The sequence below is a fragment of the Podarcis pityusensis genome (assembly GCF_964106645.2).
Source record: "Podarcis pityusensis genome assembly, chromosome: 6".
Lineage (NCBI taxonomy): Eukaryota > Metazoa > Chordata > Lepidosauria > Squamata > Lacertidae > Podarcis > Podarcis pityusensis.
Window position 1 is genome coordinate 66557420 of NC_138030.1, and position 27631 is coordinate 66585050.

General features: G+C 41.1%; 1 protein-coding gene across 6 annotated transcripts; it reads left to right on the plus strand.

The window, feature by feature from the left end:
- Positions 1-341: 341 nt before the first annotated feature.
- NEXN (nexilin F-actin binding protein) lies at positions 342-27512 on the plus strand. Of its 6 annotated transcripts, none has more exons than XM_081008638.1 (14): positions 342-481; positions 10717-10802; positions 11616-11807; positions 12024-12099; positions 12847-12995; positions 16101-16145; positions 18728-18925; positions 19110-19289; positions 19702-19890; positions 22054-22251; positions 22558-22779; positions 24364-24549; positions 25853-26213; positions 26309-27512. In XM_081008638.1, the coding sequence occupies exons 2-14, from the start codon at positions 10776-10778 to the stop codon at positions 26320-26322; spliced, it is 2037 nt and encodes a 678-aa protein (XP_080864764.1). In that variant the 5' UTR covers positions 342-481; positions 10717-10775; the 3' UTR covers positions 26323-27512. The 6 variants fall into 6 exon arrangements, with proteins under 6 accessions (XP_080864764.1, XP_080864767.1, XP_080864768.1 ...); XM_081008642.1 differs by lacking the exon at positions 342-481 and adding an exon at positions 1299-1445; XM_081008641.1 differs by lacking the exon at positions 11616-11807.
- The last annotated feature ends 119 nt before the right edge of the window (positions 27513-27631 follow it).

A 27631-nucleotide genomic window follows, 5' to 3' on the forward strand; every position in this document is an offset into this window, starting at 1 on the left:
TGCTGTGAACTACTCTGTGATCTTCAGATGAAGAGTGACATTCAAATTTAACCAATAAATAAATAAATAAATGCTGATGTTTATAGTGGGCTGATCCTATATTCTGAACACTAGCAAAATATTCAGAACACACAAATACTTTAGTCACAAAGACCCATTGAAAAGAAACACACATTTATTTCAGTGGGTCTACTCTGAGTATGAGTAATGCTGGCTATCACCCATATAGATAGGGTACTGAGTGGACTTCAGGCTGCTACAATTATCTGGTAAGTTACTATTATTAGTTACTTGCTCTCAGTCAGTTTAGAGCTATAAAAAAGCCACCAGGATCTCAGAGTCAGAACAGTTTTTTTCTAATATACAAAAGTGAAGCTTGTCAGGAGTTGATCCACTGCCCTAAAGTACTGTCATCAACCGGACCAGAAATACTTGTGTGCGTGAAGGGAGAAGGGGGAAAATACATTTTCAAGTCTTGATAGTAAGTATTTTTCTAACTGCTAAGTAATGACTGCATGAATGCCTTTTAGATCTAACTGATCTGTTTTGAATGACACACTGATATTTTTTTTTGGGGGGGTGCCTGTTTACGTGGACTTCTTTGTTGAAGGATGGTGGTGACCCTACGGAGTCTAGTATATAGGGTATGGTGGAAACTGAGAGTTAATTGGGTCTATGTTTTTGGAGAATAAACGAGTTTTCCATGTTGGACCTCAGCAGAGGAACTCCGCCCCCCCCCCCAAAATCGATGGGCATTGCCATTCAAATAGTGTGTGTGGTGTCGTGTCATGTGATCGATTGTGCGGGTTGGGACTTACCTGCCCCCTCCCAATATTTTATTCCGGAGCAACCAGTCCTTGGAGGAAATGCACTCTGCACCTGCTCAAGGACACTTTTGCAGCGCAGAATGAGCGCCGGCAGGGATGCCGGCTCAGAATGAGAGCCTGGTCTCTTCCCCTCATCTCCATTACCCCCGCTTTTCATTTTGCCAGAGCCCCCCACCCCTCCAGGACGGCCGGGGAATTCTCCAGTTTCCCCGAGTCCCTGGGTGTATTTATAGCTTGACGGCGCTTCCAGCCTAAAATAACCCGGCTGGGCCAGAGAGAGGGGCCCAGGCGGCGCGGCCAGGGCGCTGAGAGAGGAGAAGGAGGAGGGGGCGGCCAGGGCGCGCGTGTGCTGCGTCGGGACAGCTGCAGCCGGGCCGGGGCTCGCTTGGAATGCGGGAGCGGGCTGCGCACCGGGACTTTTATGGAAACTTGCAGAGCCCGGCGCTGCTGAAGCCGCAGCCAAGGGGCGCGCGGCGGCGGCGGCAACAGCAGCAGCAGCACCACCAGCAGACGGTAGCAGCAGCAGCAGCAGCAGAGCAGCTTCCCAGCTTCCCTCCCGCCCACCCAGCCGCTGGGATTATCTGGAGACGCAGAGCGAAGCACGCAGGGGGCTCTCAGGTACGGGAAGCCGCCTTCGGGGGCACGAGAGAGTGTTTGGTGTTGTTTTGGCGCGAAGGTCGGCCTGAGAGGCGGGCGTTTTGGCGCGCAATGAGGCGAGGGAGTCCCAGGGGGGACGGTCGCGAGGGAGAGCTCTCTCCCTCTACAAACAAGAGGTTCCCTTTGGCTTGACCTTGTCCAACTTGACTTGTATTTTGTCCTTAATTCGGTCTTCCTGTGACAGGAGAGAGGGAGGGCTAGCAACCCCTCTCCGTCCCCCACGGATTTTTTTTTTTTGGCACAGCGAAAATTCCTTTTTCTACCCCCTCTTCTCCCCACCAGTCAGCGCGATCTGTTTCATGTCTCCTCAGACGGTCGAATTTCTCTGTCGTTCTTCTCTCGCTCCCCCCCCACCCACCCGTCGCAGGGCTTTAGTTTCCCTTGACGTCCGAAGAGCAACAGTTGGCGCACATTCTTGTCTAGACTAGAAACGGGTTTTATTTGGAAGAACATCCTGGGGGCTTCGCTGTGGGTCCCTTTGCAGCTTCTGAGTTGGTAGGGCTTGTTGTGCATTAACAGCCCTGAAGAAGGAGGCTGTTGCTTGTGTGGCACCGCTGGAACAGGCTAATAAATCCATTTCCAACGAGGGCCCTCTTCTATTCTGAAACAAAACTCCCTTGGACATATCGCAACGCTCAAAATTCAGAGCCAACAGCTCTCACGTATATTTTTTTAATGGAATGACAATTGAATGCAACTTTCCCAGGGCGAGGGGTGGGTTGTGGAAGGGAGTTGAACTAAGTCCTGGAGAGAACATCTTGGATTAATGCAGGTGCGTTTTCTGCTTTCCCGAGGTCAGAAACCTTTTGCTGAAAGGTGTGGAACTGATCAGTGGCTAAGGAGATGACAACTAGGAATAAGGTGCTGAGCTAATATTAGAGCAAGGGGGTGGTGGCAGCAGCAGCAGTAGCGATAGTGTCGCCAGATAAGTGGGTGGGTGATCTCTAAACCCGGCTCAGCAAACCTTTCTTGCTCTTGTCATTTGTTCGTCTTGTAGTAGTGATTTTGCCTTGCTTTGTGCTAATGAGATGTGAGAAAGCTGGTCTGGGTGACACTGATAATCTTCATAATTCATTAAAAGTTGCTCCTCAAAGTTTCAAGTGTTTTAGCTGCTTGTATCCGCTGCATAGCCTTATTCTATGCTGAAATGTACAGAGAAAGATATAATCATAAATGGAAAGGCAAAAGGTTAATTGGTCAGTGGAACCAAAGAAAACCTAAACTAGAAAGCCCAAAGCTTCATGTTTAGGAGATATATCTTTTACAAGTGAATCAGGGGTGTGAGGTTTGTGCATAAAATATCAGCTGATTTTAGGTAGAATATATTGAATTTTAGACTTTTTGAATAAGAGGGGTGTGCTACGAGTGTATGCACCTTTATGAATGCTTAACAGACTGCTTTCAGAAATATTTTTTGCAGTTGCATTAAAAAATATACTAGATTTGTTGCTAAACAGAAATATGCATTTTGTTTTGTGTGCCGAGATATCTTCAACCATATGTTCTATTAAATGAGGTGGGGGGGCAAGCGTGGTTGCCTTTTATTTTATATCATCATGTAGCTGATCTATTTTACTAAATGAAACCTATTTTTCATTGTGACACTTCTCAAAGCTCTGGTGGTATTTTATCGCAAGGAGGTCTGTGTGAATGCCAGCCCAACTGGAGCAGTTTCTCTGTAAAACCCTAAATGTATATGTATGCAAGTAATGGTCAGTATTATTATGTGAATGGCAAAGTGCACAATCAGATCTGACCTCTGCAGTGAACCTACTAAAGCAGCCTTTTCCAACCAGCTGCCCTCTAGATGTTTTGGACTACAATTCCCATCATCCAGGGTTCACCTGAGACATTTTGACATCAGAGGCGGATCACAAATTGGCATGAGAAGGAGTGAGTTAAAATCTACATCAAGAACAAGGAAGGAATAAAGATCTACATCAGGATCTGATGCCCATGTGGATCCTGCCACCTGAGGCAGTTGCCTCATCTTGCCTCTTGGGTGGAACGGCCCTGCCACCATTGGCTGTTCTGTCTGGGACTGGTGGAAACTGTGGTCTAAAACATCTGCACTGTATTTCAGTACTGTCCATGCTGACTAGAGATGGCTTTCCAGGGTTTCAGACAGGGTTTTCTCCCAGCTCTACCTAGAGACCCTGAGGATTGAATTTGAGACCTTTCGCACATAAATAACATGTTCTGCCACTGAGCTATGACTCTCCCTCATGTAGCCTGCCTGATATCTGGTTTCTGTGCAGGCCCAACTGTCATCGACATCTTATACACTTGCAGGCTCCTGATAGGCAGTTTTGGGATTTTAAGGAAAATGCCATTTTATTTTAATTAGTGTGTATTTATGTGTACCTAGAATATCTTCCAAGTATGTAGAAGCCATTACCTTATTTTTGGCTTCCCCATTTCACTTCCACACTGGTAAGTGCTCAACCACATAAGGGAACCTGCAACAAAATGTTTCAGTGTACAGTGGTACCTCGGGTTAAGTACTTAATTCGTTCCGGAGCTCCGTACTTAACCTGAAACTGTTCTTAACCTGAAGCACTACTTTAGCTAATGGGGCCTCCTGCTTTAGCCGCGCCGCCGGAGCACAATTTCTGTTCTCATCCTGAAGCAAAGTTCTTAACCTGAAGCACTATTTCTGGGTTAGCAGAGTCTGTAACCTGAAGCGTATGTAACCCGAGGTACCACTGTATCTTCACCTCCATGTCACCAAGGTTAGCTGGCCCTCAAGTGACAATGCTGGATCCAGGACTCCCCAAAGACCTCATCCAGAACAGACTGCATACTCACTTCCTGAACATGGGAACCACCTACCTGCAGTACATCTGTCTTGTCAGGATTCAGTCTTGGTTTATTGACCTTCATTGAGCCCATTACCAAACCCAGGCACCAGTCCAGCACCTACGTAGCCTCACATGACTCGGATGACAAACAGACCTGTGTTTCAATGATACACTGATGACAGCTCACTCCAAATCTTCTGATGACCTTACTTAGCAGTTTCATCCACATGTTGAAGAGCATGGGAGTCACGATGAATAATACCTTGCAGTACTTCACAGCACAGCTGTTGGGGCCCAAGCAGAAGTCCCCCAATGTTACTGACTAGGTGATAGTTGTTAGTCTCATGAATCCAAATAGGACTTCTTAAGGAACAGCTGTGCTACAGCTCCTGGTACCTTCAAAGAAGAATCCATGACCACATGAACCCACCCAGTCAATTCCCTCCAGATAGTTCTGATCAAGAGCAATCCTGTTTTGAACTAGGTAAAATAGTTTATTATAACAGTTTATTTGCAGTTGTTATGTGAATGTTTAAATTGAATGTATTCTGGTTTAACTGCAATAAGGCACCAGGACTAGGGTGGTAATCTGAAATCCAAGTTTCGAGGAGGGACTGAAAAGGAAATCAACAATAGTAGTTGCATTCCAAGAATAAGGGGCAACAAGGAAAAATGGCTAGCATCACTTAAGGGAACTGGAGACCCTTGGACAGCTGCTGGTGGGTATAAATGTATAGGACTGCTTGTACTATTTATTTAATTTTTTTAGAAAGCAGTGCTCCCATGCCATATGCCATATTGCTTTTGAAACTGAAGGGAATGATAACAACCAGCTTTTTTATTATGATGCAGAGTTCAAAGGCAAAAAAGAGAGTATAACATTCTTCTGACTGCAGAAACTCTCTTGTATGACCCAAGCAGCTCTTTGAATCCTGGCCTAAGATTTATTTTTTTAATAGGACTATTCAAAGCAGATACGAAGTGGTGTTTCCAAAAATGTTATAAAGTGACCCAGAAATTTAGGGTGGGGGTGCCGAGGAAGTTAATGTTGTTCTTCAGTACCTTGGAGCACGTTGTTTCTGACGCTTGTTCCAAATTGTTGGTATCCTGGGAATCATCCTTTGATCCCAATGGTGGCAGCTATTGGTTAACTTGACATCTGCAAATCACTACTGGAATGAAAACTGCTAGGCTTTGCACATTCATATTTCGTTCATATGCTAGGCAATGAAGCTGGTTTCATTGTTTTCTGTGTTTGCGGTTTTACTGGTAGCAGTGGATGAGCATTTTTGTCCTTTGTGCAGCCTCCTCTTCTTGCCATCATAAAATAATGCAACATCACTGTTTGTAGATTTTGATGGGAAAATAAAAAGGGGTAAGATGATGTGGTGTATGTGTGATGACTTCCACATATGGATGTGGAAAAAGTAATTCAGTTAACAAGATCAAGGAAGATGTTTTGGAACAATGTGCTCCTTTTTCTAATTTATGTGCTGCAAGTTGCAGTGAAATGGAAACTGGCAGCTATTGTCCAGGACATGCTGTTAAGGACTTTTTTCTTTCTTTTTTTTTGAAGTAGACATACGTATAATGACTGGACAACTACCACAACCTAAACCCTGAAATAAAGCAAAACTCAATGAGAAATGTAATGTTGAATATAAAATTCAGCTCTGCAAAGCCTTTGAAAAGTTCAAGAGAGCACATGGGAATTGTATAAAGCAGCTAGCAAGCTTTAAAAAAAAAAGGGACCAGAGTGGTGGAGTGATGGGGAATTAATGATTTTGAGGCAACTCTGTCCACTTGCTGACAGAAGCTTTATTTCTACAGCCTTGCATGGTATAATGCAAGGATCAGGAACATGCGGTCCTCCAGATGTTGCTGGATTAAATTTTCCAGCATCCTTGATCATTAGCAATGCTGGCTGAGGACTGGATTCCAACAGGTTCCCCTTCAACAAAATGTCAGTCACGCTCAGTAACTCCCTGTCTGGTGGTTTTCTTCTTAGATGTATCTTTGAGTGTTTGTCTAAAATGCCATTTTCTCGTTGGTTCATATGGATCTGCCATATTTATGGCTTGAAGATAATACCTGGTGTCCAAGGTCTTTGTTCTAGAGCAGGCATGTCCAACACGTAGATCGTGATCTACTGGTAGATTGCGGGGTGTTCTTTGTAGATCCTGGCAGATCTTTGGCCCCTCAGTGATCTCCTCCCTCCCCCCAAGAAGGGGAAAAACAACAACTGTGGGTTCCTAAAAAACTCAACAACTTTGGCTTCCTAAAGAAAGCTCAGCAACTTTGGTCCATTCAACGACAATGGATAGATCACTGCCAGTTTTTTTATACTGTAAGTAGATTGCAGCCTATTGGGAGTTGGACGTCCCTGCTCTAGAGAATATCCCCCCCCCCCATATATTTTGATCCCATCCCTATTCCCACATAAGATCAACAACATTCTGTAGCTTGACTGTGGATTAGACATGAGCTACTCCTGAATTGTGGAGGATTACAACTTTTTACTCTGGTCAACAGAGTGTGGTTTGCCTGAATATATATATATATATATGTGTGTGTGTGTGTGTGTGTGTGTGTGAGAGAGAGAGAGAGAGAGAGAGAGAGAGAGAGAGAGATTTAAAAAGAGCCAGCAGGCTGAACTTCAATGTGCTTTAAGAATAAAGTGATTTTGAAAAGTGAAAGAAAGAAATGAGGAAATGGGGTAGGGTTCCTAATTAAGTAACTATCCTTGCCTTTTTTTTACAAACTTGTAATTCAGGTCTTGTTATATCTGCACATGTTGCCAGGTGTTCAGGCAGTATTATTTGCCAGAAGTGCTTGTTCTCACTTGTGTTGAAACAAGTATACTGGTACGTTTTGTTTCGCATGTCGATCCTTTCTGTGAAGATCTATTTCTGTTATTGGTGTGCTATTGAACTGTTGCAATAGGCTTCAAGTTAACATTACTTCCTACAGGATGACCATTTGACTGCATCTTGATGTTATTATGTATAGCTGACATGTCCTCTTCCCCCTGAAGTACTATGCAAGCTATAGCTTGAGGAACAATCCACAAGAAGGGTTAAAATGGTAAATCAAGAGAAGGAGAGCACCCAAGGCATGCATTTTGCAAATGTCAGAGCACCTAGTCGCTTACTTTTTAAAGACTGTGCAGAAAAATAGCTTATGATTATTAAGTTTATGATTAAAAATATATATATTTGGTTATATCCTCCATGTGCACACATGCAGAATGTTATGTTTTTATTTTCCTTTTTTTAAAAAAAGTTTATGATTAAAATAATATATATTTTGTTATATCCTCCATGTGCACACATGCAGAATGTTATGTTTTTATTTTCCTTTTTTTTTTAAAAATGGTTTTGACTGTCAAAATCTTCAGCAAGAAGTATGTAGCCCTGTTTTTTGTTTTTGTTTTACAATAAACTGCATTAGCACAATGATGTGTTTATGTGCATGCAAACACATCCATGCAAGGGCACCCAACTAGCACCCAACAGCAGCAATTGTAACAGTGTTGCCTCTGTCCCTCTAGCTGTACATACAGGCATTACATCAGCACACCTGTTCTGTAAGGGGAAGTTTTGCCAGCTGTCCTCTCATCACTTAGAACAGGGGTCAGCAATTTTTTTCAGCAGGGGGCCGGTCCACTGTCCCTCAGACCTTGTGGGGGTCCGGACCATATTTTGAAGGGGGGGAAATGAACACGTTCCTATGCCCCACAAATAACCCAGAGATGCATTTTAAATAAAAGGGCATATTCTATTCATGTAAAAACACGCTGATTTTCGGACCGTCCACGGGCCAGATTTAGAAGGCGATTGGGCAGGATCCGGCCCCCGGGCCTTAGTTTGCCTACCCATGACTTAGAATCTCTAAGTATTCTTACTGAGTCTGGCAGAGGGGGCAAGAGCAGCCTCAGCTGCTGAGAGACCTTCTGCTATTGTAGAGCAGCTAGCAGGAAGAAAGTAAATGATAGCTCCATTAGCTTCTTGAGCTGCCATAAGTCTTTTTAGCAGCCAGAAGATCCTACATCTATTTGTCACCTATGTAACACATACATGACAAATATGAAATGTTGGATCAAATAATAGACTCTTCATAAATCAGATTATTAATGTCTAGTGAATCTACCATCTCCTATACTGAAGGGGTTATCCATATTGTCAAATTGCCCCTGCCTTCTTTCAGGCATGTACTATTTGGACAGGCCTTCACAATATGAATTTATCTTTTTAACCAACAAGTATCTATACATTTCTCCCACATTTTAAATTGTTTGATACATATTTATGGGCTGATTTTATCATATCAGTTGTAAGTTGTCTTGATGTACTTCATGTGGACTATAAATTCCTGTATGTAATTATGCATGTGGGTACATGAATGCATAGAAAGAGTTTTGTGAATAGAGCTTTTTTCCAGCTATTATTTAAAAGCAAAGTTGCTATCATAGAAATGGCTGTCAGCACCTTACATGCATAGCCTGCTCATGTATCATGTCGAATAGTTGAGATGTATGGCCAGAAAATGGTGAAGAGGTTATTCCAGCAAAACATATAAAAATCAAATACTCCCCTCCTTTTTTTGGAAAAAAGAAGAAGTATGTGCTATAGAATTGTCAGAAAAGAGATAAATGTTCAAAATGCTTCTATTGTATAGAAAAGATATATTTGGAGACAGTGCGAATAGAGAACAAATGTTAACTTTGAATAGTAAAATAATGCAACAGCTCGCATGTGGCACTTCTTAAACTCTGACTCCTGGCTACTTATCTGTTTAAGAGTGGCACTCATCATGTGCCCCTTTTCCAATGGGTAATGATGTTAACAAAATAATAGTGCTTAAATGCCATAAACATTGCTTCTGGACTTTTTATGGTTGCCATGACAGTGCAATTGGAATGCTAGTCCTTACCCCCAATTTTCTTCCAAAATGGGTTTTGATGGAGTATACTCTCCATAGTACTCTGGCTACAGCCCATATAAAGCTGTTTCTGTATATTACTGGCATAAAACTGTGGTCACGTACCTTGGCCTAGGAAGCAAGACAGGGTTGGAAAAACTTGTTTTCTACATAGGGTTGGATTAAGGGAGTGCCTGCCTGCATACCTGCCTTCAAACTTCTGTCCCTTTAAGAGAAGCAAACTGCATATGTATAAATATGCATTATTTAAAATCCAATGGATAGTTTCCTAATGGATAAACAACTTTGGGGGCTGGCAATGGAGTGGGGGAAAGATGAAGGGAGTTTAACTCCTTCTATCCCTACCCACTATTATCTTCCCAAGCTTGTATCTCATATCACCACCTGTATTTTGGACCAGCAGCATTTTCTGGATGGTCTTCATGGGCAGCCCCATGTTGACCACACCATAGCAGCCTAATCTGGAGCATGAAATGCTGGTCTGGTTTCTCCTCCCATGTGTGCAGCTAGTGTATAAGGCAAAACTGGTAAAAAGCGTTCCTTGGCAACTGTTGCAATCTAGCCATTTAGAACTTGGGCTGGATCCAGATTGCAAACAGGCTGTTGCAGGAAGTCCAACCCTGCCCAGAACATGCTGTACACCTTATTCCTGTCCAAAAGAGTCTCTCTCTTGTCTGGATTTAGCTTCTTAGTAAGTGAAATGATAAATACATACAAGCCACCATGTGCTAACACTCCACATCTGCTAGCAAGTGACTCTCCTAAGGCAAAATTACTTCATTCAAGCCAGGGAAGTAATTTCAACTACAAGAATGTGGGAATCAGAGGCCATTAGCTCGGTCCCTTGTAGCAGATATTAGGCTTCTTTGAAGCTTTTGCAGATGACCAATCGCTTCGCATTTCCCCTCTTTACAATTTATATGACGGCTTAATCAGGACGCAGATTTTACTGTGGTGATATAACGGGCTAGAAGGAGGAATGGGGGAAATATTAGAAGAATCTGAGATTGAGCTCATCTGCATATGTGTGGTTCGTTCCAGAGCTAATGTGGTTTAGTGGTTAGAGGTTTGAACAGGACTGAACAGGCCAAGCCACTTCTTATCTCTCAGCCTAACTTACATAGCAAGTTTCTTGTGAGGATAAAACAGGGAAATGTATCGTGCATGATACCTTGTTTTCCTTGGAGGAAAGATGTGATATAACCATAATAACACTTCTATGTGGATATGAGGCCTTAATGTTTTATAAGACACGTTTACAGGCTTCCAACCTCACTGGAAATGTAAATGCACAGTTTGAATTTACTGAGAGGCAGGGGACTCAAGGACCCCACTTTATTCTCTCCTCGGATAGATACTGCAGGGACTTGGTTCTTGAGTACTTAGAGAGGGAGAAGGAGAGAGAGAGAGAGAACCACCACCACCCTCCTTAGTAATGTTTATATATATATCAACCAAGTGAGGTCATATCTCTTTTTTTCCTTACAAAGGTAAAGCCTGGACACATCCATTTTTGCACACTGCTGCTGCTAGGTCACAGAAAGTAGCCATGAATGACGTTGCACAGAAGACAGAGGTATGTATGGTGGTATGAAGGGGGAAGTACAAACAACAAACTCTGGCTTTATTATAGTAGCCTAAATTAAATAATATAATATAACCAAGAGTCTTAGATCCTTGATTCTCATCATGTGAAGTGGGTACATGTAGGGTGATGGGATGGTTGTCAGGGAATGCACACGTCTTAGGGCTCTGCATATTTTCACTCTGTCCAAATAACTGTGTGAGTTCACATTCACAAGGGAAAAAGGCATGCACAGATCGTCATCTACTGCTACTGAATGAATGGGGAAGCCACATTTGATAGGATTTCCATTTGTCGCACAAACTGTCCCTAAGATGTACATCTGACTTCTAGCCCAAGAATCGTGTGTGTGTTGTGTGTGTAATCCTAAAGCAAAAATTGTAGAGTATTTCAGTTTAAAACAGTACACTTGTCAAACTATGAAGTTGTTCTGTGGCATTAAAATAAATGGAAAAATAAAGAGAGGGAAAATCTACACTATCCAGGCAAAAAGTCTGGTTCAATTAGCAATTGTGTTGTTTTTTAAATAACAAGTTTTTCTAGACATGACTGTAATCCATCTGTTACTGGAAGCTTTAAGTTTAGGTTTAATACAAAAGCAACTTCACGAGAGCTTCCTATACCTGTGCAAAAGAAAGAGTCTGTTTTTCTCTTTAAAAACAAACATTGTAAATGCAGCTCAGGTTCCAATTTATTGCCTGTCTCTTCAAAAGTCTCACATTCTGTCTAATATTCCATGCAATTTCTCTTCATCTGCTTCTACCATCTTTCTCTTGTCTTTGCCTTCTCCCTATCTTCACAAAGATTCTGCTTTCTTCGTCTAAACCTGTCCCAAAGTCCTATGTGCCCAAACTTCGAAAGGGTGATGTAAAGGATAAATTTGAAGCCATGCAGAAAGCAAGGGAAGAAAGAAATCAAAGGCGATCTAGAGATGAGAAGCAAAGAAGAAAAGAACAGTATGTTAGAGAAAGAGAATGGAACAGGCGGAAGCAGGAGGTCAATTCCTTTGCAAAAATTCATTTCTGTTACTTTTATTTCCTTTCAAGCTTTTAAAAATAACTTGACAACTTCTACAATGCAGTACAAATAAATATACTTTGATCCAGCTATATAAACTATTTTATAACCTTGCATAAACTCTCTAGATTTATTTACGTTTTAAATCCTTCAGAAAAACAAGTGAAAATTGATGTTTCTCATTCATTATTTCAGATGATAGAACTACTTGCTTCTGATGATGAGGAAGAAAAGTCTAAAGTTGAGAAAGCTTATGTTCCAAAACTAACAGGTAAGAATTAAGAGTTAAAGTCTATTTTGCAAGAGATTGGACCTCCGTCACCTATCCTTTGATTACAGCTCATGTTGATTACTGCAACACTCTGTGGGGCTGCCAAATTTTAAGAAGTTCGGCAACTGTGGTTAGTACAGAATGCTGTGGCTTGCCTCCTGACAGGGATAGGAGGGCACAAAGAATGTATCTGACCAACTGCATTGGCTGTCTTCATGCTTCCTTCCAGGACCAATAAAAAAATGCTGGTGATCATCTCTAAAGCTTTCTATGGTCTACAGCCTTGAGGAACTCCATTAAGCCCCCAGTCAACACATTCCTGCCTCCTTCCTTAAAAGGTGTTTTGCTCTGCATTCTATCTCTTAGATAAATCTACAAAAGCAAGGCACACTGTGGTGCTGCCTATGCTCTAAAGCAGCGATGGATTAACCTTTTTCCTATGAAGGGCAATTGACCCATGGTGGAAGTCATTCAGGAGCCATACAGCACCACATGGCTGTATAATACGCTTTCTGTGTGCCATCCCATTTCTCAACCACATGAAAATTAGGCCAAGGGCAGTAGCATGTCCCCCACAAGCCGCAAGTTCCCTATCCAAGCTCTAGACTATGCTTCTGTTCAACTTGCTACCTCCTCCTTCGCATTTCTAAACAAATATATTTATACTAATGAAAACTAGTGTTTTACAAATGATGGATAGTCAAGTGATAAACCGAGCTGTTCATTTTTCCCTTTTGTTTTTCATAGGGACTGTCAAAGGGAAGTTTGCAGAAATGGAAAAGCAGAGGCAGGAGGAAGAAAGGAAAAGAATGGAAGAGGAGAGGAAGCGGAGGATTGAACAAGACATGATAGAGAAAAGGAAAATTCAGAGAGAACTAGCAAAGAAAGCACAAGAGGTAGGCTTATAGTAATTTACAATATCCCATTCACATGTTAAAATAAAAAACCCTAGCCATTTAAATTATAAACAGTAGTCTTCCACTTCTTACTTCCAAGACAAACAGTGCATTTGAAGCATCAGGTGGTATATGGAGCTTTTCCTACCACATCAGTATTTTATTTACTATAACTATGTATTCTTCCATTCAATTACGTTGGGCATTTGAAACATTTTGTTTGTTTCCCTATGTAGTCACAGCGTGTCATATTCAGCAATGAAGGAGATACAATGTTCTCATGTTTTAAATTGCTGAAAATACAATTTGACCGCAGCAGCAAATGTTTATTTGCAAAATGGAAGAGTTGCATTTGAATGTTAAGAGACTAACTGAACCTGGCTTGGCTGCAGTTGGTCCTCTCTGCAGAAAATGGGTAAAACCAGGACAAGTTATAAAGTCTCTTACCTACTGTACTGACACTGAATATCAATTCTGTAGCCATTTGTGAATGCAACATAGCCACATTCTTCCTTGGGGAGTGTCATATTTGGTGTGTTGCCTGCATTCTTGGCATTCAGTATTAAAGCGCCATTTTCTTTATGAGAATTGGGTGCTAGGATCAGGTGTCTCATGCTTTAATTTCCAAATGTGTGTATATGTATGAATGACTGGTTGCTGTCAATAGAAAGATGTCCTGTGCTGTGCCGGTACAACCACACTAATCAAGTCAATTTGCCAGTAATGCTCATATACCTTTCAGGCTTATAAGATGCAACATGTCGCAAGATGTTGAAATATATGATTTCTGATATTTGAAGAATGAGAGAAATAGAGAAAAGGTTATGTAAGGCAGTTTTTTACTGGTTTGAATAAGCTAAGAAATAAAATGCTCTTCTATTTGCATACGGAGGGAGAACAGTATGGTATGTTATAAGGTGAATTGCACTTGGAGTTTCTGTAAAGGATCTGTATGACTTATTAAAGTGTTTTTGTATTTTGAAATTGATAATCGATCAGTTCAAAAGCAGTTCTGAGGCCGGTATTTTGTATGAAAAATGATTTGCTTGTTTCATGGGATGAAATGTACAGAAGCAATTAAGATGCTTGTGATCTAACACTAATTTTGGGACACGGCTGTTGTCCAGATCTTGTACTACAAGCCACTGCTCACAACTAGAAAGTAAATACCATTAGAAGTCCCAGTGTTCCTCAAAGCCACCCTTTACAGTATTGAGGAAGGTTGGGGATTTTTTGCCCCATGGGCCCAAATAGCTACTTGGGTTAACTTGTCTACTGTGCTACTGAAAGCTTCTTGCAAACAGGATAATTTGTGCAGCCATGCTTTCTTTAAAGCATTCCTTTGCAGCTTAACTCCTAAGAGCTGCTTTAAACATTATGGTTAGAAGCCACCAGAAAGCCCATGCAGTGTTCCCTTCTGATTGCATGCTTCACCTTTATACTTCTGTGGAGCTGGCAGTTCCAGAAGTACAGATACTACATATGAGCTTTACATGCTGCAGAGCCGTAGCTGCAGGGGGGGTGGCTAGCTAGGCTTTTTGCCCCAGGTGAAGCCTCCATTGGGGTGCCATTGAGGTTACCTGCCTGTGTGTGTGTATGCAAATACACATGAGGAGTGCCAAACTGGGTCTTTGACCTGGGTAAAATAAAGCCTAGTTTCGCCTCTGCATGCTGTGCGTTCTGTTGGATGTTGACATGGGGTTTTGGGTGACCTCCACACATTTAAATTTACCCATAACTTTTGATCACCAGAAAGGTGCCCTTTTAGAGTTCTTTCTCTTGTTTTACAATGCAACAAACATTCATTGTTGCTGTAGACAGTAACTAAGCCACCCTCAGCCTGCCAGAAATTCCGGTATTCTCAGTATCATAATGAAAGGTGAAGCACAAGTAATAAAGGTCTAACTGAACAGTTAGCCTTACGGACTGTGGCAATAGTGGTTGCCAAATATTTAATTGAATCAGAGAATGCATGTGTACTGTGGGAACTAATATGTAAAGGATGGTTTTACACATTAGGTATTCACACTAGATGTTATAGGCACCCTTAAGTAACAATGTACTCCACACCCTGTCAAATGAATACAGTGGGTGAAATTCAGGAAAGCTACCATGCACTGCTCTGGTTTCGCCAGAAGCAGCTTAGTCATGCTGGCCACATGACCCGGAAAAACTGTCTGCAGACAAACGTCAGCTCCCTTGGCCAGTAAAGCGAGATGAGCGCCGCAACCCAAGTCATTCGTGACTGGACTTAACTGTCAGGGGTCCTTTACCTTTACCTTTAATTGTTATTGTTGTAATTATATTTATATTTATATCCTGCCTTTCCCCCCAGTCCTAACCCAATCTCATTCCCGGACATTAACCAGGAAGCAAGAGCTTGATCCACTCTGATCACATTTTAGTATTTTTAAAGGGATATATGCAAAATTTTACATGTGGCTCATAGCTGAAGGACCTACGTATCCATAAATGAGCACAAAATAGGGTTGTGTGAAGGAATTGCCACATAGATTAAGGCCTTGGCCAGACATTGTTCTCCAGGGGAAAATCTCAACCCAGTAAGCATGTTAGGCTGTGGAGAAAGATACAAATTAAGTGTGCTCTTCTGTGCATAGGTGAATGCAGGATATCCCTGCAGCAGTAGCAAGGATTTTAAAGGCTTTCCAGATCGCAGGGACAGGGAGACTGTGCTTTTCCAGTGAATGTGCTTCAGCTCAGTTCACTTGTTACCAACCCTTCACCAGCCATCTACCGCAGGTCTCCTGGGGCCTGCTGGTTTTGCTGCTTGTCCAGCACATCACAGCCCATGGTACAAAATTAGTGGGTTGTGTTCAGCGTGGGAGCTTTCTAGCTGCTGAACATGGTGTACGATGGAGGAGGGCATGCTAAAGTCTGAACCTCTTGCGCAGTTGAGGTAAATACATCTGGAGAGCAATGTCTGACCAGCGGCAGCTTAGATTAGATGTACACACTGGAAGTGCACCTTTTAATGCCACATTTCGATTTGTCATTCGGCACAATATTTTCATTTTTTAAAATGTTTTTGCAAGGGGGAGCCAAAGAGTCAAAGTAACATTATTGTGTGAAATTCTTATTTAATAGATTGATGAGCAGTTAAACAATTCGGGAAGCGAATCGGCATCGGAGGTAATCAGACTTCTTTACCATGAAACATTCACCTATTTGTGACTCACTGTTTATTACATATCTAGTAATGGCCGGGTTAAACAAAAACACTTGGGAAAGACACGAAAGCACACTTTGCTAGCAGAGACAGTATACTATCAGACTGATCAGTGCTTTCGGCACTCGCCATGAGGTAAATGTGACCAGAATTACAATGACTTTTGCTTCTTTACACTGTGACTTTTCTTGGCTCTTTGCCATTTGCCAGTAACCGTTGATGACATGGACGCCTGCACATTATTTTACAATGCTGTTTCTTAATGTTTACTTAATCTGCTTCTGGCCAGGGCTGAAGGGAATGGTAGCGTAATACAATTGGAAGGCACCATGTTGCTTAGCTCTATTCTTACAGTAATGTGAAGTGCATTCTGAAATGAGGTCAGTAGCCCCAAGGTAAATGTTGTGGTCTCATAAACCCTAAGGCGGCTACTATATTTACTCCTTGAATTGATGTAATGCCATTACAGACACATTGTATGTGGCCTGTGGGCTATCTATAGACAGCGCTATCTTGATTCCACTATGGCAGTTGCAATACATCTACATACAGTAATTAACAGAATTAGGATTGCATCTAACCATTATGGTTTGAGACAACTTTTTTTCCAAAAGTTGTGGAACAAGTTAATAGCCAAATGATTAACTAGACACAAGAGTGTCTTAATTAAAGCCAGCTTAGGCTTTCAGAGCTGTTCACTTTCTAAGATTGTCTTTATGAAGTCCTTTGAATTTTTTATGTTATTTGCCTTGGCAGTATCTTTTAAAATTTAAGATTCCTCAAGAAACTGGCTACATTTTAAATGACTAAGATTAAGGTAGTCCCAGATGGGAAAGGACTCTTGCTTGAAGCTAAGCCAATCTGCATCTGGTCAGTACTTGAGTGTGGGATTGCTTGAGCATCCTAGTCTTAAATCCTATAATGGGAGAAAACATAAAAATCGAGTGAATAAAAATGACATTGCTGTGGTTTCTGAACTCCCCACACCCCATGGACCACTTGAAAATTGCTGACGGCAGGCCACTTAATGGTTTTCCTGCCTGTTGTAGCAATTTTAACAGCTGTGGTAGATGCTGTGTGATTTTTCATTGTATTTTAATTGCTATTTGTTGTGTTGTATTTTAACGCTGCAATCTGAATTTTATAGATGGTAGTAGAATAAAATACAAGAAACAAAAGAAGCAATGAAAAGCAATATGAGTATTTAATATCAACATGCCTTGGACCACCTCAACAGAAGTTCATGGGCCATTGAAAGTCTATGAATCATAGTTTGGGTACTCCTGTTCTAATGTATTTACCAGAAATTAGGCTAACCAAACGTTTTCAGATATCCTACCATGATTTCATGGAGTGTAACTCCCATCTACTGACAGTCATCAAAATAGCTGCTCCTGCATGAAAGTGTATTCTTTTGCATAGTGGATGAGGAGGAGCATAGAATCTGACACGAGGATTACTACACTGCTGCATGGTCCCGCAATTTTACCATGCCCTTTGTGTGGTACCACCAGTTCTTAACACCATGGTGTTTTTCTGTATTGTTTTGTTTTTTGGCGTGGAAAGTAGGTTTGAGGACAGAAGAGGGTGCCATCCCAGGGCTGTGTGTATGTGTGCGTGTGATCTTCTTTTCTTAGCAAGTGTTGTAATCGGAATTTTAATACTGATGTGTGGTAGATCTGTGCCTGTATTAGTAGCACTGCACTTCCCACATACTCATTTATATCACATTCATCAAAGTGGCACAAAGAGGAGTGCCCTGCCCGCTAGATATGGTCCAGATAAACATGGACCTTCTATAGTTTTATTTGAGCATATGCCCCAGGCATTTAATAACCATGTCTGCTCTACTTATTCAAGAGCATCCTTTTACACTTCACAACATCTACCTAGATCAAATTAGAAAAGGGTATTTACTACATTTGGAGCTAATCTCCTGTACCCCCTACCCATCTTTTAATGCTTGAAAAGTACAAGCAAAGCTCAGTTTAATAGATGTAGTTGTCTTGAGATAACTCTTATCAACTTAAGGACCTGGTAAAGCAGCATATCAGTGTCAAATTAGGTGCTCAGCTTCTATCCAGACTGGGTTTTTACCTGAATGATCTGAATTTTTGAGAAAAAGATAAATGGAGTTACAATACGTTGGAGTCTCTCATTTGTCACGGACTTACTCGCTGGTTTAGGCAAGTCACTCTTAGCTTCTCCATGAGCAATATAGGAATAATACTGACCTACCTTACAGGGTTGTTGTAAGGAATACAAACAGCTTCATAGATATATATTATTCTGCTGAATGTTCAGAAGTGCTAAACTGATGGCACGATTCAAGTATTCACAAATGATTGACAGCAGCTGTGCCCAGAGCTGGAGCAGCATCTCCTCCTGATGCCATTTTGCTACCCTAAAGACAGTCAGCTGTGGCCACAGATTTTGTCCAGACATCCTCCAAGAAATTGAACATTTTGGTAGAAGCGTAATTCTTCACAGGCAGTAGTAGTTGCACAGTCCAAATGTTCACGGTGACATTTGTTTTTAACAACAGGAAGGTGATGATTCATTGCTAGTGACAGTAGTTCCCGTAAAACCTAGCAAAACACCTGGGAAGATGAAAATAAGTTTTGAGGACCTAGAGAGAGAGAGAGAAGAACAAGAAAGGCGAAAGCTTGAAGAAGAAAAGCGATTGAGATATGAGCAGGAAAAGCAAGCTCTCAGGGAAGTCAAATATTTCTCACCAGATGTGGTAAGCAAGATTGCGGGGGGAACCCCTTGCATGTTGACCCTAAGCATGCTTCATTGGAAAAAGGCTCCCGTTATTACAGCAAAACTTGCTTCCAACTAAGTGGATTCAGGAGTGCAGGGAAATCTGGGATTTTAAGACTGCATGCATTAAGTATCAAGTCGGAATAACAAACTTTTGTATATAGGATGAAGATGAAATGCTTGACAGCGAAAGAAAAGAATCACCCAGCCCTGGCAAAGTGAAACTAACATTTGAAGAATTGGAAAGACAGAGACAAGAAAATCAGAAAAGGCAAGCAGAAGAAGAGGCGAGGCAACGTCTGGAAGAGGAAAAACGTGCATTTGAGGAGGCAAGGCAGCAAATGGTAAGCATATGGAGCAAAATATGGTCTTAGTGGAGGATGGATGGACTTGGAGACATGTATGCCTGACCATATGAAAATTCAAAGCAGGGGGACACAAATGCAACCCTACCTCAGTGTTCTCTCACACATCATGTCCTGCATGAATCCTTATGTTCTGCAGGGGGCTTCCACTTGCATTTGCTTGAATATTACTTGAATTACTGTGCTATTTAATTATATCTATTTTAGCTTCCATGCATGACCTTTGGTATATTTTAGTGGGAAGTGGGTGGGAATCTATATACATTATTTTAATACTAAAACTTTTTCTCTGTTATTTTTAAAAGTTCAATACCTCCCAAATTAGCTGCACCTTTCATCATCATCATCATCATCATCATCATTTAAATGGTTTTTCTCTCTCTCCCAAAAGCTAAATGAAGATTATGATGATCAGGAAAATGAAAATTCCGTCAAGGAGTTCCGTCCTGGGAAACTGATACTTACCTTTGAAGAAATAGAAAGGCAGAGGCAAGAAGAAGAAAAAAAGAGAACAGAAGAGGAAGCCAGACGGCGCATAGAAGAAGAGAAAAAGGCATTCGCTGAAGCAAGAAAAAGCATGGTAGGTCATTTATTTATTCATAAAAATACTTGTATACCACTATTTCACACAAAAATACAGAGTTGTTTGCCAGTTACAACTATACAATAAAAACTATGTAAGACTTTTAAACCACAGAGCATCAACAAACTATCCCCGAAGTATTCCTAGTTGCTTGGATAAACCTGGCAGCATAAAAACATTTTTAGCAAACACTTTAAGGTCAAGGGGAGGTGCCCACTAAATCTCTCTTGGAAGAGCATCACATAGGACTGGACTGATGACACTATATGCACCATTTCATGTCAATGTCAAATGAGCCTCAGCAACTTGCATGATGACCAGCACATCTTAGTCACTTTGGTGGCATCTCTCTCTCTCCATACACACAAGAGGAGGAATCCAACAGCTTAGTGGGTCACAGATAGTTCAAGACAAACTGTAGCAGGAAAACCAACTAGTCCATAGGCTTCAACCACCTTTCTCTTCCATGGACTTAGATCCAGCAGTCTCCATGACAGGCGTTTCCCACCAAATTTCCCTTGCAGTGCCCATGTCTTCCTCTTTCTGTTGCAAGAGCTCCCCCACCATATTTGCAGAGAGGCACCCAAGGATCCAAGTGTAAATCACCTCCCTCTCATCTCCTATGGGTGCAAGTTATGCCTATGGGATTATACAGTGGTACCTCGGGTTAAGAACTTTATTCGTTCTGGAGGTCTGTTCTTAACCTGAAGCACCACTTTAGCTAATGGGGCCTCCTGCTGTCGCTGCGCTGCCGCCGCACGATTTCTGTTCTCATCCTGAAGCAAAGTTCTTAACCCAAGGTACTATTTCTGGGTTAGCGGAGTCTGTAACCTGAAGCGTATGTAACCTGAAGCGTATGTAACCCGAGGTACCACTGTAATCTGCAGAAGATCGGAAACACACTGTTCTGTTTCAATTTACTGAAATTAGCACATGTGAATACAAAGCATGTCCTTCAAGAACTTGTTTCCATTAAATATGCAACTGGTCCCTGTCCCATAACTCTGTTTCATGTGAGCTTGGCAAAGGAAAAGGCTAGCAATTTAAGAAGTTAGGATAAAAATTGCAATCCTCTAATTTAGCACAAAGAGCACTTCCCATTATGGTCTTGGAGCTACTAATAAGTAAATAGGGATTGCAACCATTGTACAGAGGGTAAGGATTGCATCTGGTGAGGAAATGGAGCATGTGGTGTTTTGTTTTAAATGTGGGAACATCACGGAGCATTTGGTTTCAATTTCCTATTTGGAAGAACTGATTAGTGCCCAGATCCTGTGTCAGTGTTCCGCTGGCAGTGTTTGTAGGGTTGGTTTTATTTAGTATTTCATTTTTCACAATCCTTTAATACATTAATGTGCTTTGGTACATTAACATCTTACCTTTCCCCGTCAAGCTGTAACTTCCATATACATAACTGCCCTGTCGACTGAAGGTATAGGTCTATGTGTGTGTGTGTGTGTGTGTGTGTGAGAGAGAGAGAGAGAGAGAGAGAGAGAGAAAGATTATCAGTGTTCATTATGAGGAAGTTGATCGCCTTAATTTCAATGGAGATTTTATCCAAGAAAGAAGCGATGTTTTATATCAAACCCTTAGTGTAGTTACAAATAAGCAAACACATCACAACTATCATTAAGCATAGCTGCACCTTAGACCAAAAAAACACCTGTACATATAAATTTTATAGGTTTGGAGCAAGAGAAAAGCCTGCAAAGAATGCCTAGCTGAAGCTGATTTTCTTAGTTCTTTCTTCCAATAAGGCTGAAAAGCTTTTCCAAAGGCTTTTGCTGAATTGAGAAGGGAGGATAACATGGGCGTAGCCAGGATTTTTGTTGGGGGGGCAGGATTTTTGTTAGGGGGCAGAACCGACATGATTGGTCAGTTAGTTAAGTATTTCTATTGTTTTACTTGATCTGGGGGAGCAACTGCCCCCCCTGGCTATGCCCATGGGGGTAAAGGAGAAGGGATACTCAAAAATCATATAGAAGCACTTTATGTGAGTGCCAGAGGTTTGTTGGGGGCTCTTGAGGAGCCAAATAAAGTGAACCTCTTTCAGGGTTTCTCTAGATCCAAGTCACTGAGTGGATCTAAATTATAATATAATGGGATGCTCAACACAAATGTAATTTTTCATCAGTACAATGATAAAACTATTTCAAACAGAGTCCAGATGATGAGCTTTCGCCAATGTCTAAAACTGTATCCCAAGAATCTCTCACACCTGGAAAACTGGAAATTAACTTTGAGGAGCTACTGAGACAAAAAATGGAAGAAGAAAAGAGGCGTACAGAAGAGGAGCGCCGACAAAAACTGGAAATGGAAAAGCAGGAATTTGAGCAGCTCAGACAAGAAATGGGAGAGGTCTGTCAATTCTTAACATGAATTGCTGTGATAAGCGCATGCAGAATTTTCTGCTTCTTGAATTAATACGAGGGGCGAGAAAAGCATGCAGTTTAAAAGCTTGTTGTGAAAATTATAGTTAGTAGCTAACTGGACTTCAAAATAAACAGCAGGCAGGGTGTTGCGGACCCAGGCAATTAAATGCCGCTGCTCAAAGCAATGTAAATTACATAATTAACAGTGCGTTATTTAAGCACTGCACATTTAGGGTTTTTTTTGGTATTATTTGATTGTCAATAACCTTGTGGCATATTTCCCTTTAAATAGGAAGAGGAGGAATGTGAAACCTTTGAGCTAAGCAGGGAATATGAGGAGCTAATAAGGTTAAAAAGAAGTGGTTCTATTCAAGCAAAGAGCTTGAAGAAAAAGTTTGAGAAAATTGGGCAGCTCTCCGAAGAAGAAATACAGAAAAAAATTGAAGAAGAAAGAGCAAGGAGAAGAGCTATGGATCAGGAAATAAAAGAAAGGGAAGCAGAGAAATTTCAAGAGGTAGGTCCCATTTTCAATTCAGTGGCTGCCTTGCGCTAGCTTCTGCTAGGGCTTGTGTGGCAACCACAAGACTTGAAGCCTTACTGATAGCACTGTTTGTGTAAACCTGTCTCCACATGGTTACTACTTTGCATAACTGGATCCTATGAGACGGTGGGAATGTTTCAATCTAGCAACTGCAGGTAGGAAAGGTCACATATGGATACAAAATTTATAAGTTGCTGCATTGTGTGATCCACCCACGGGAAACTTGCAACCATAATACACACAAGTACTGTTATCAACCAAAGGAGCAGTATTCTGAATCTGCCTCGTGATAACGTCTGAGCACCACTGGCTTCGCTGAACAGGTCTCGTGGGGTTTTTTTTAACCAGTTTGAAAAAATGCAAAAGTGCTTTTTCAAAAAAATATTCGCATAGTGTGCACAGGACAATATATATAATAATTATCAACAATACACAGATAAAAATCAGAAAAATTTAAAAGCAAATGCTTATCTGGATAGGCTTGTTGGAAGTAAAAATGTTTTTGCAGGCATCTAAATGGGGGATTCACATCCACTTCTTGGGCTACTAGCTGATACCTATAACTAGTTGTGCAAAACTACAGCTTGATTAAATCTGTAGTATGTCAATTTCGCAGTGTCTGTCTAGCTAAATAGAAACTATGATGATCCTCTTCGGGCATTACTCTGCTATGCCAGCAGACCAGGCATAGGCAAACTCAGCTCTCCAGATATTTTGGGACTACAACTCCCATCATCCCTGACCATTGGTCGTTAACTAGGGATGATGGGAGTTGTAGTCCCAAAACATCTGGAGGGCTGAGTTTGCCTATGCCTGCAGCAGTTATTTAACCAGTTTTTCCAGAGATCTACTCAATTTGAGAGGACAGAGAGTTCTCTGTGGTCAGAACAACCACATTCTGTCTAATGTCTTCTTTCCCTGCCTTTTGAAATGGATTTGGGCAAAAAGATCTAACTCCAGGAACTTATTAAATATGATGCTTATCTTCAGCATGCCACGTCTAGTCTGAGTCCTACCATATGTCACAGTGCTAATGCTGTATGTCTGATTGCTACTGTATAGTGACAATGATGAAATTTTACTTTTTTTGCCCTGCGTCTTGTTTGGATCATGGACTGTGCTCCTATTTTACCTCTAGAGAGGTAGATGAAAATTCCTTTCCAGATTTCATATGCATTATTTATCTTTACAAAATGGAAAAATCAAGTAGGTTTAAAGGCAGTAGTATTTATGATCCAAGTTTCCTGCAAATCATGTAGCAAACACCACCCTCTCAGGATTATAAAGCTTAGAATTATGTTTAATTGTGACAGTGCACTGTAATTTCTTCTCCTTGAAGCATTAAATTATGGCGATACTACAGGATATGCTTTATGTCACTAGAAGAAACTTGTTTTGTTTTGCCTACAGCTTGACATCCTGTGGTAACAGACTATATTCAATTTATGGAGTAGTGAGCTTTCTGCCTGTTTTCCATATCCAGTAATAACAGCTCCCCGCCCCCCCCCCCTTTTCCCAAAAACTTGGTGCCATCTCATAATGTTTTTATTATTCCAGGAAGATGAAGTAGATGTAAAGCCAGCCACAAAATCTGAAGCTCCATTTACACACAAGATAGACATGAAGGCCCGATTTGAACAAATGGCAAAGGCAAGAGAAGAGGAGGAGCAGAGAAGAATTGAAGAACAAAAAATGCTACGCATGCAATTTGAACAGAAGGAAATTGATGCTGCATTGCAAAAGGTGATGCAGGTGGTTTTCGCATGCCCAAACTAGTTTGAGCCATTAGCAAAGTGTCAAGTGAGATCAGGGATTTGCTCCGTGGAGTCAGGAACCCCCAAAAGTGACTGGGTTTAGTTGGGGCGGGGAAGGGAAAGTAAAACAAAGCTAAGGAAATGCCCTAATCTTGAAGGGGTGGGAAAGTGGGGCTCCACCCCCACCCGGGTGCAATAGAGAAACTCCCAGGGAGAAACTGCATCCTTTCTCTTTTTTTAGGGTAAGAGAATCCTTGCTGTGTGACATTTCTCCTACCCCAGTCCTCCATTGGGGCTCATTCTCCTTTTCCCACAACCTTAAAATTCATGTTAGCCACCCAAAGTAATTAACTCTTCCCTTGCAGCAGAACCCCTGCAGCCATAACTCCAACATTGGGGAGGCCTCATCCCCTCAAAACAGGAGACCATGCCTGCAAATGTGCCCACGTCTTACAGGCAATAATATACTTTTAAGGTGCTCTGCATGAAAAGCCTTGGGTGCAATTTGGCAGCGTTCATAAATTATGGAGGGGCTCCTATGCCTGCAAATTTTATCTGCCGCTGTGAAAACGGAAAACGTAGCGTATTCTCCTTTACATTGAATAGAAGGAAAGCAGAGGTTTTGTTTTTAAGAGGAAAAAAAAATTGCTTCCAAATACGTCAATTAGAAAGAGTGCTTTGATAAGGCTGCATCCAGTTACTACATCCACAAGTTTAATCTTGGAGTCAATGCACATCCCTAAAAAGTTGAGCTCTTAAAGACTGAAAGCCTATCCACGTGCTGGTTTGTTTGAGTAAGAGATGATCTATTATCTAGCAGAAGCTCTAGGTACATGCAGTGGAACCAAGGCTTTTTTTGGGGGGGGGGCAAGCGGGCAAGGATTACTATTGCATTGTTCTACAAGCCCTAGAAAACACAAAACATTAAAGGCTAAAAAGACAATCTCCTGGTTATCCCACTGACTTGTTTTTGAGACTTAGGCCTGCTTCCCTTTGCAGAACTCCATCCTTGCATTGTTTCAGTTGTCACACTAGTATGGTTAGACTAGTGTGATGATAGATGTTGAGAATAGCTGTACCTATAATAAAAAATAATAATAGAAGGGACCCAGAGGATATTGTCCAAACCTCTGCAATGGAGGAATACGCAGGGATCAAACCTGCAATCTTTGGAGTTATCAGCGCCACACACTAACCAACTGAGCTATCCAAGCTGACCATACTGGTACTGTTCAATGTGATGTATAATGTGTTTCAGCATTTGTTGTTGCAATTTATATTTCAAAATGCAGAAAAAGGAAGAGGAGGAGGAAGAGGATGGCAGCATTGTTAACGGCTCAGTCTATGAGGATGAAGAACAGCAAGCACGGTCTGGTGCTCCATGGTTCAAAAAGCCTCTTAAAAATGTGTCTGTTGTGGATAGCGAACCAGTAAGGTTTACTGTTAAAATAACTGGAGAACCCAAGCCAGAGGTTACATGGTGGTTTGAAGGCGAAATGTTGCAGGACTGCGAGGACTATCAATATATTGAGAGAGGAGAAACCTACTGCCTTTACTTACCAGAAACTTTCCCGGAAGATGAAGGAGAATATATGTGTAAAGCAGTAAACAGCAGAGGAACAGCAGCTAGCACCTGTATTCTCACTATTGAGAGTAAGAGTTAGCGTTTTTTAAAAGTTCTTAGATCTTTAGTTCTTGTTCATGTCTGTTGATCTTTTCTTAACTTTCTTTTCTTTTCTCTTCTCTAGCTGATGACTATTAATATCCTACTTTTTCTGGAGCCTTCCTTCCCTAAATTTACTACATCCATCTTTCTTTCTCTCTCCTGTGGTGGGGCCAACAAGAAGTTGTCTATCATTCCTCAAATAAGATACCCAATTGCCAGATTTATCTCTTGGTTTCAGACTGAAGTTTGGCAACAGAAGTTTGGTTCATTTGACAAACAATGGCTCAATTTCCACTTGTAAACAGCACTGTGGCTGCTTGTTAATGCCACTGAATTGCTTCTGTGACAAGGAGATTCTTATCAGGAAAGCCAAGCTGTTCATATGAAACAGCTTGTCATATGATCCCATCAAGTCTTCACCATGTTAATCAAAATGCACGATTGTCTTGAATGTGATCGGCTACTTCATGTAAGGTTACCCTAAGTAGCAGACTACTTAATGTTAGTTTTCATATAGAAAATTCAGCCAAAACCATATACAAACACAGTATTAAATTAAAACCAAAGACCACTTAATTCATACTACATAAAAAATGATCTTTATTTCTTTGGTCCTGGAAGCTTTGAGAGCAAAAAGTATATTTTTTTGGTTAAACTATTAAGTAGCCAAAAATAATGTAGTGGTTTATTTAAGTTATGCCTTTGTTTAATGCAACTTTTCCTTTAATATGCTTTAATAAAATTAAACCAAGATTATATTGGCTTGAAAGCAGGATTATGTAACTAAATGTGTACACACAGTTGTATGTCATGTTCTTTGAAATAAAACATTTGCATTTGTTTTGTATTAGATGGTAGGCATTGTCCAGCATCTTGCTTGGAATATTGAACCAAATTTGTATCTTTCAGGTCGGAAGTGTTAGAATCATAGTGAATGATGTTTCAACTTACATCTTGTATTGTATAATTATTTACTGAATCATCTCACTCAGTATTTACCAGACACAATACAGAAATATGTATGTATAACAAGATATTACAGCCATGCTTTTTGCTACATGAGAAACAACCAACTAAACTCCAATATAGACTAAAATGTGTGCTGGAATGGAGCACTATGGAAGAAATTTGTATAATCTTCCATGGGATTTTAGCTTACTTTTATTGATCAGGACAACTGATTTACATTTTATGCAGGAGATAACTGGGTCTCTTCCTTATGTTGTACCAAATGACTTATTCTGTACCTGAACTGGAAGGTTAATAAATATGTTCAGTTCCTAAAATTGAGTATGTTCTTTATACACAGTATACTTGCACAGCTGCAAATCCTGGAAGAAACGGTAACACTTCATCTTCCACTTGAAAGCTTTAAGTACCTGCCCCTTACCCCAAAAAAACGCAC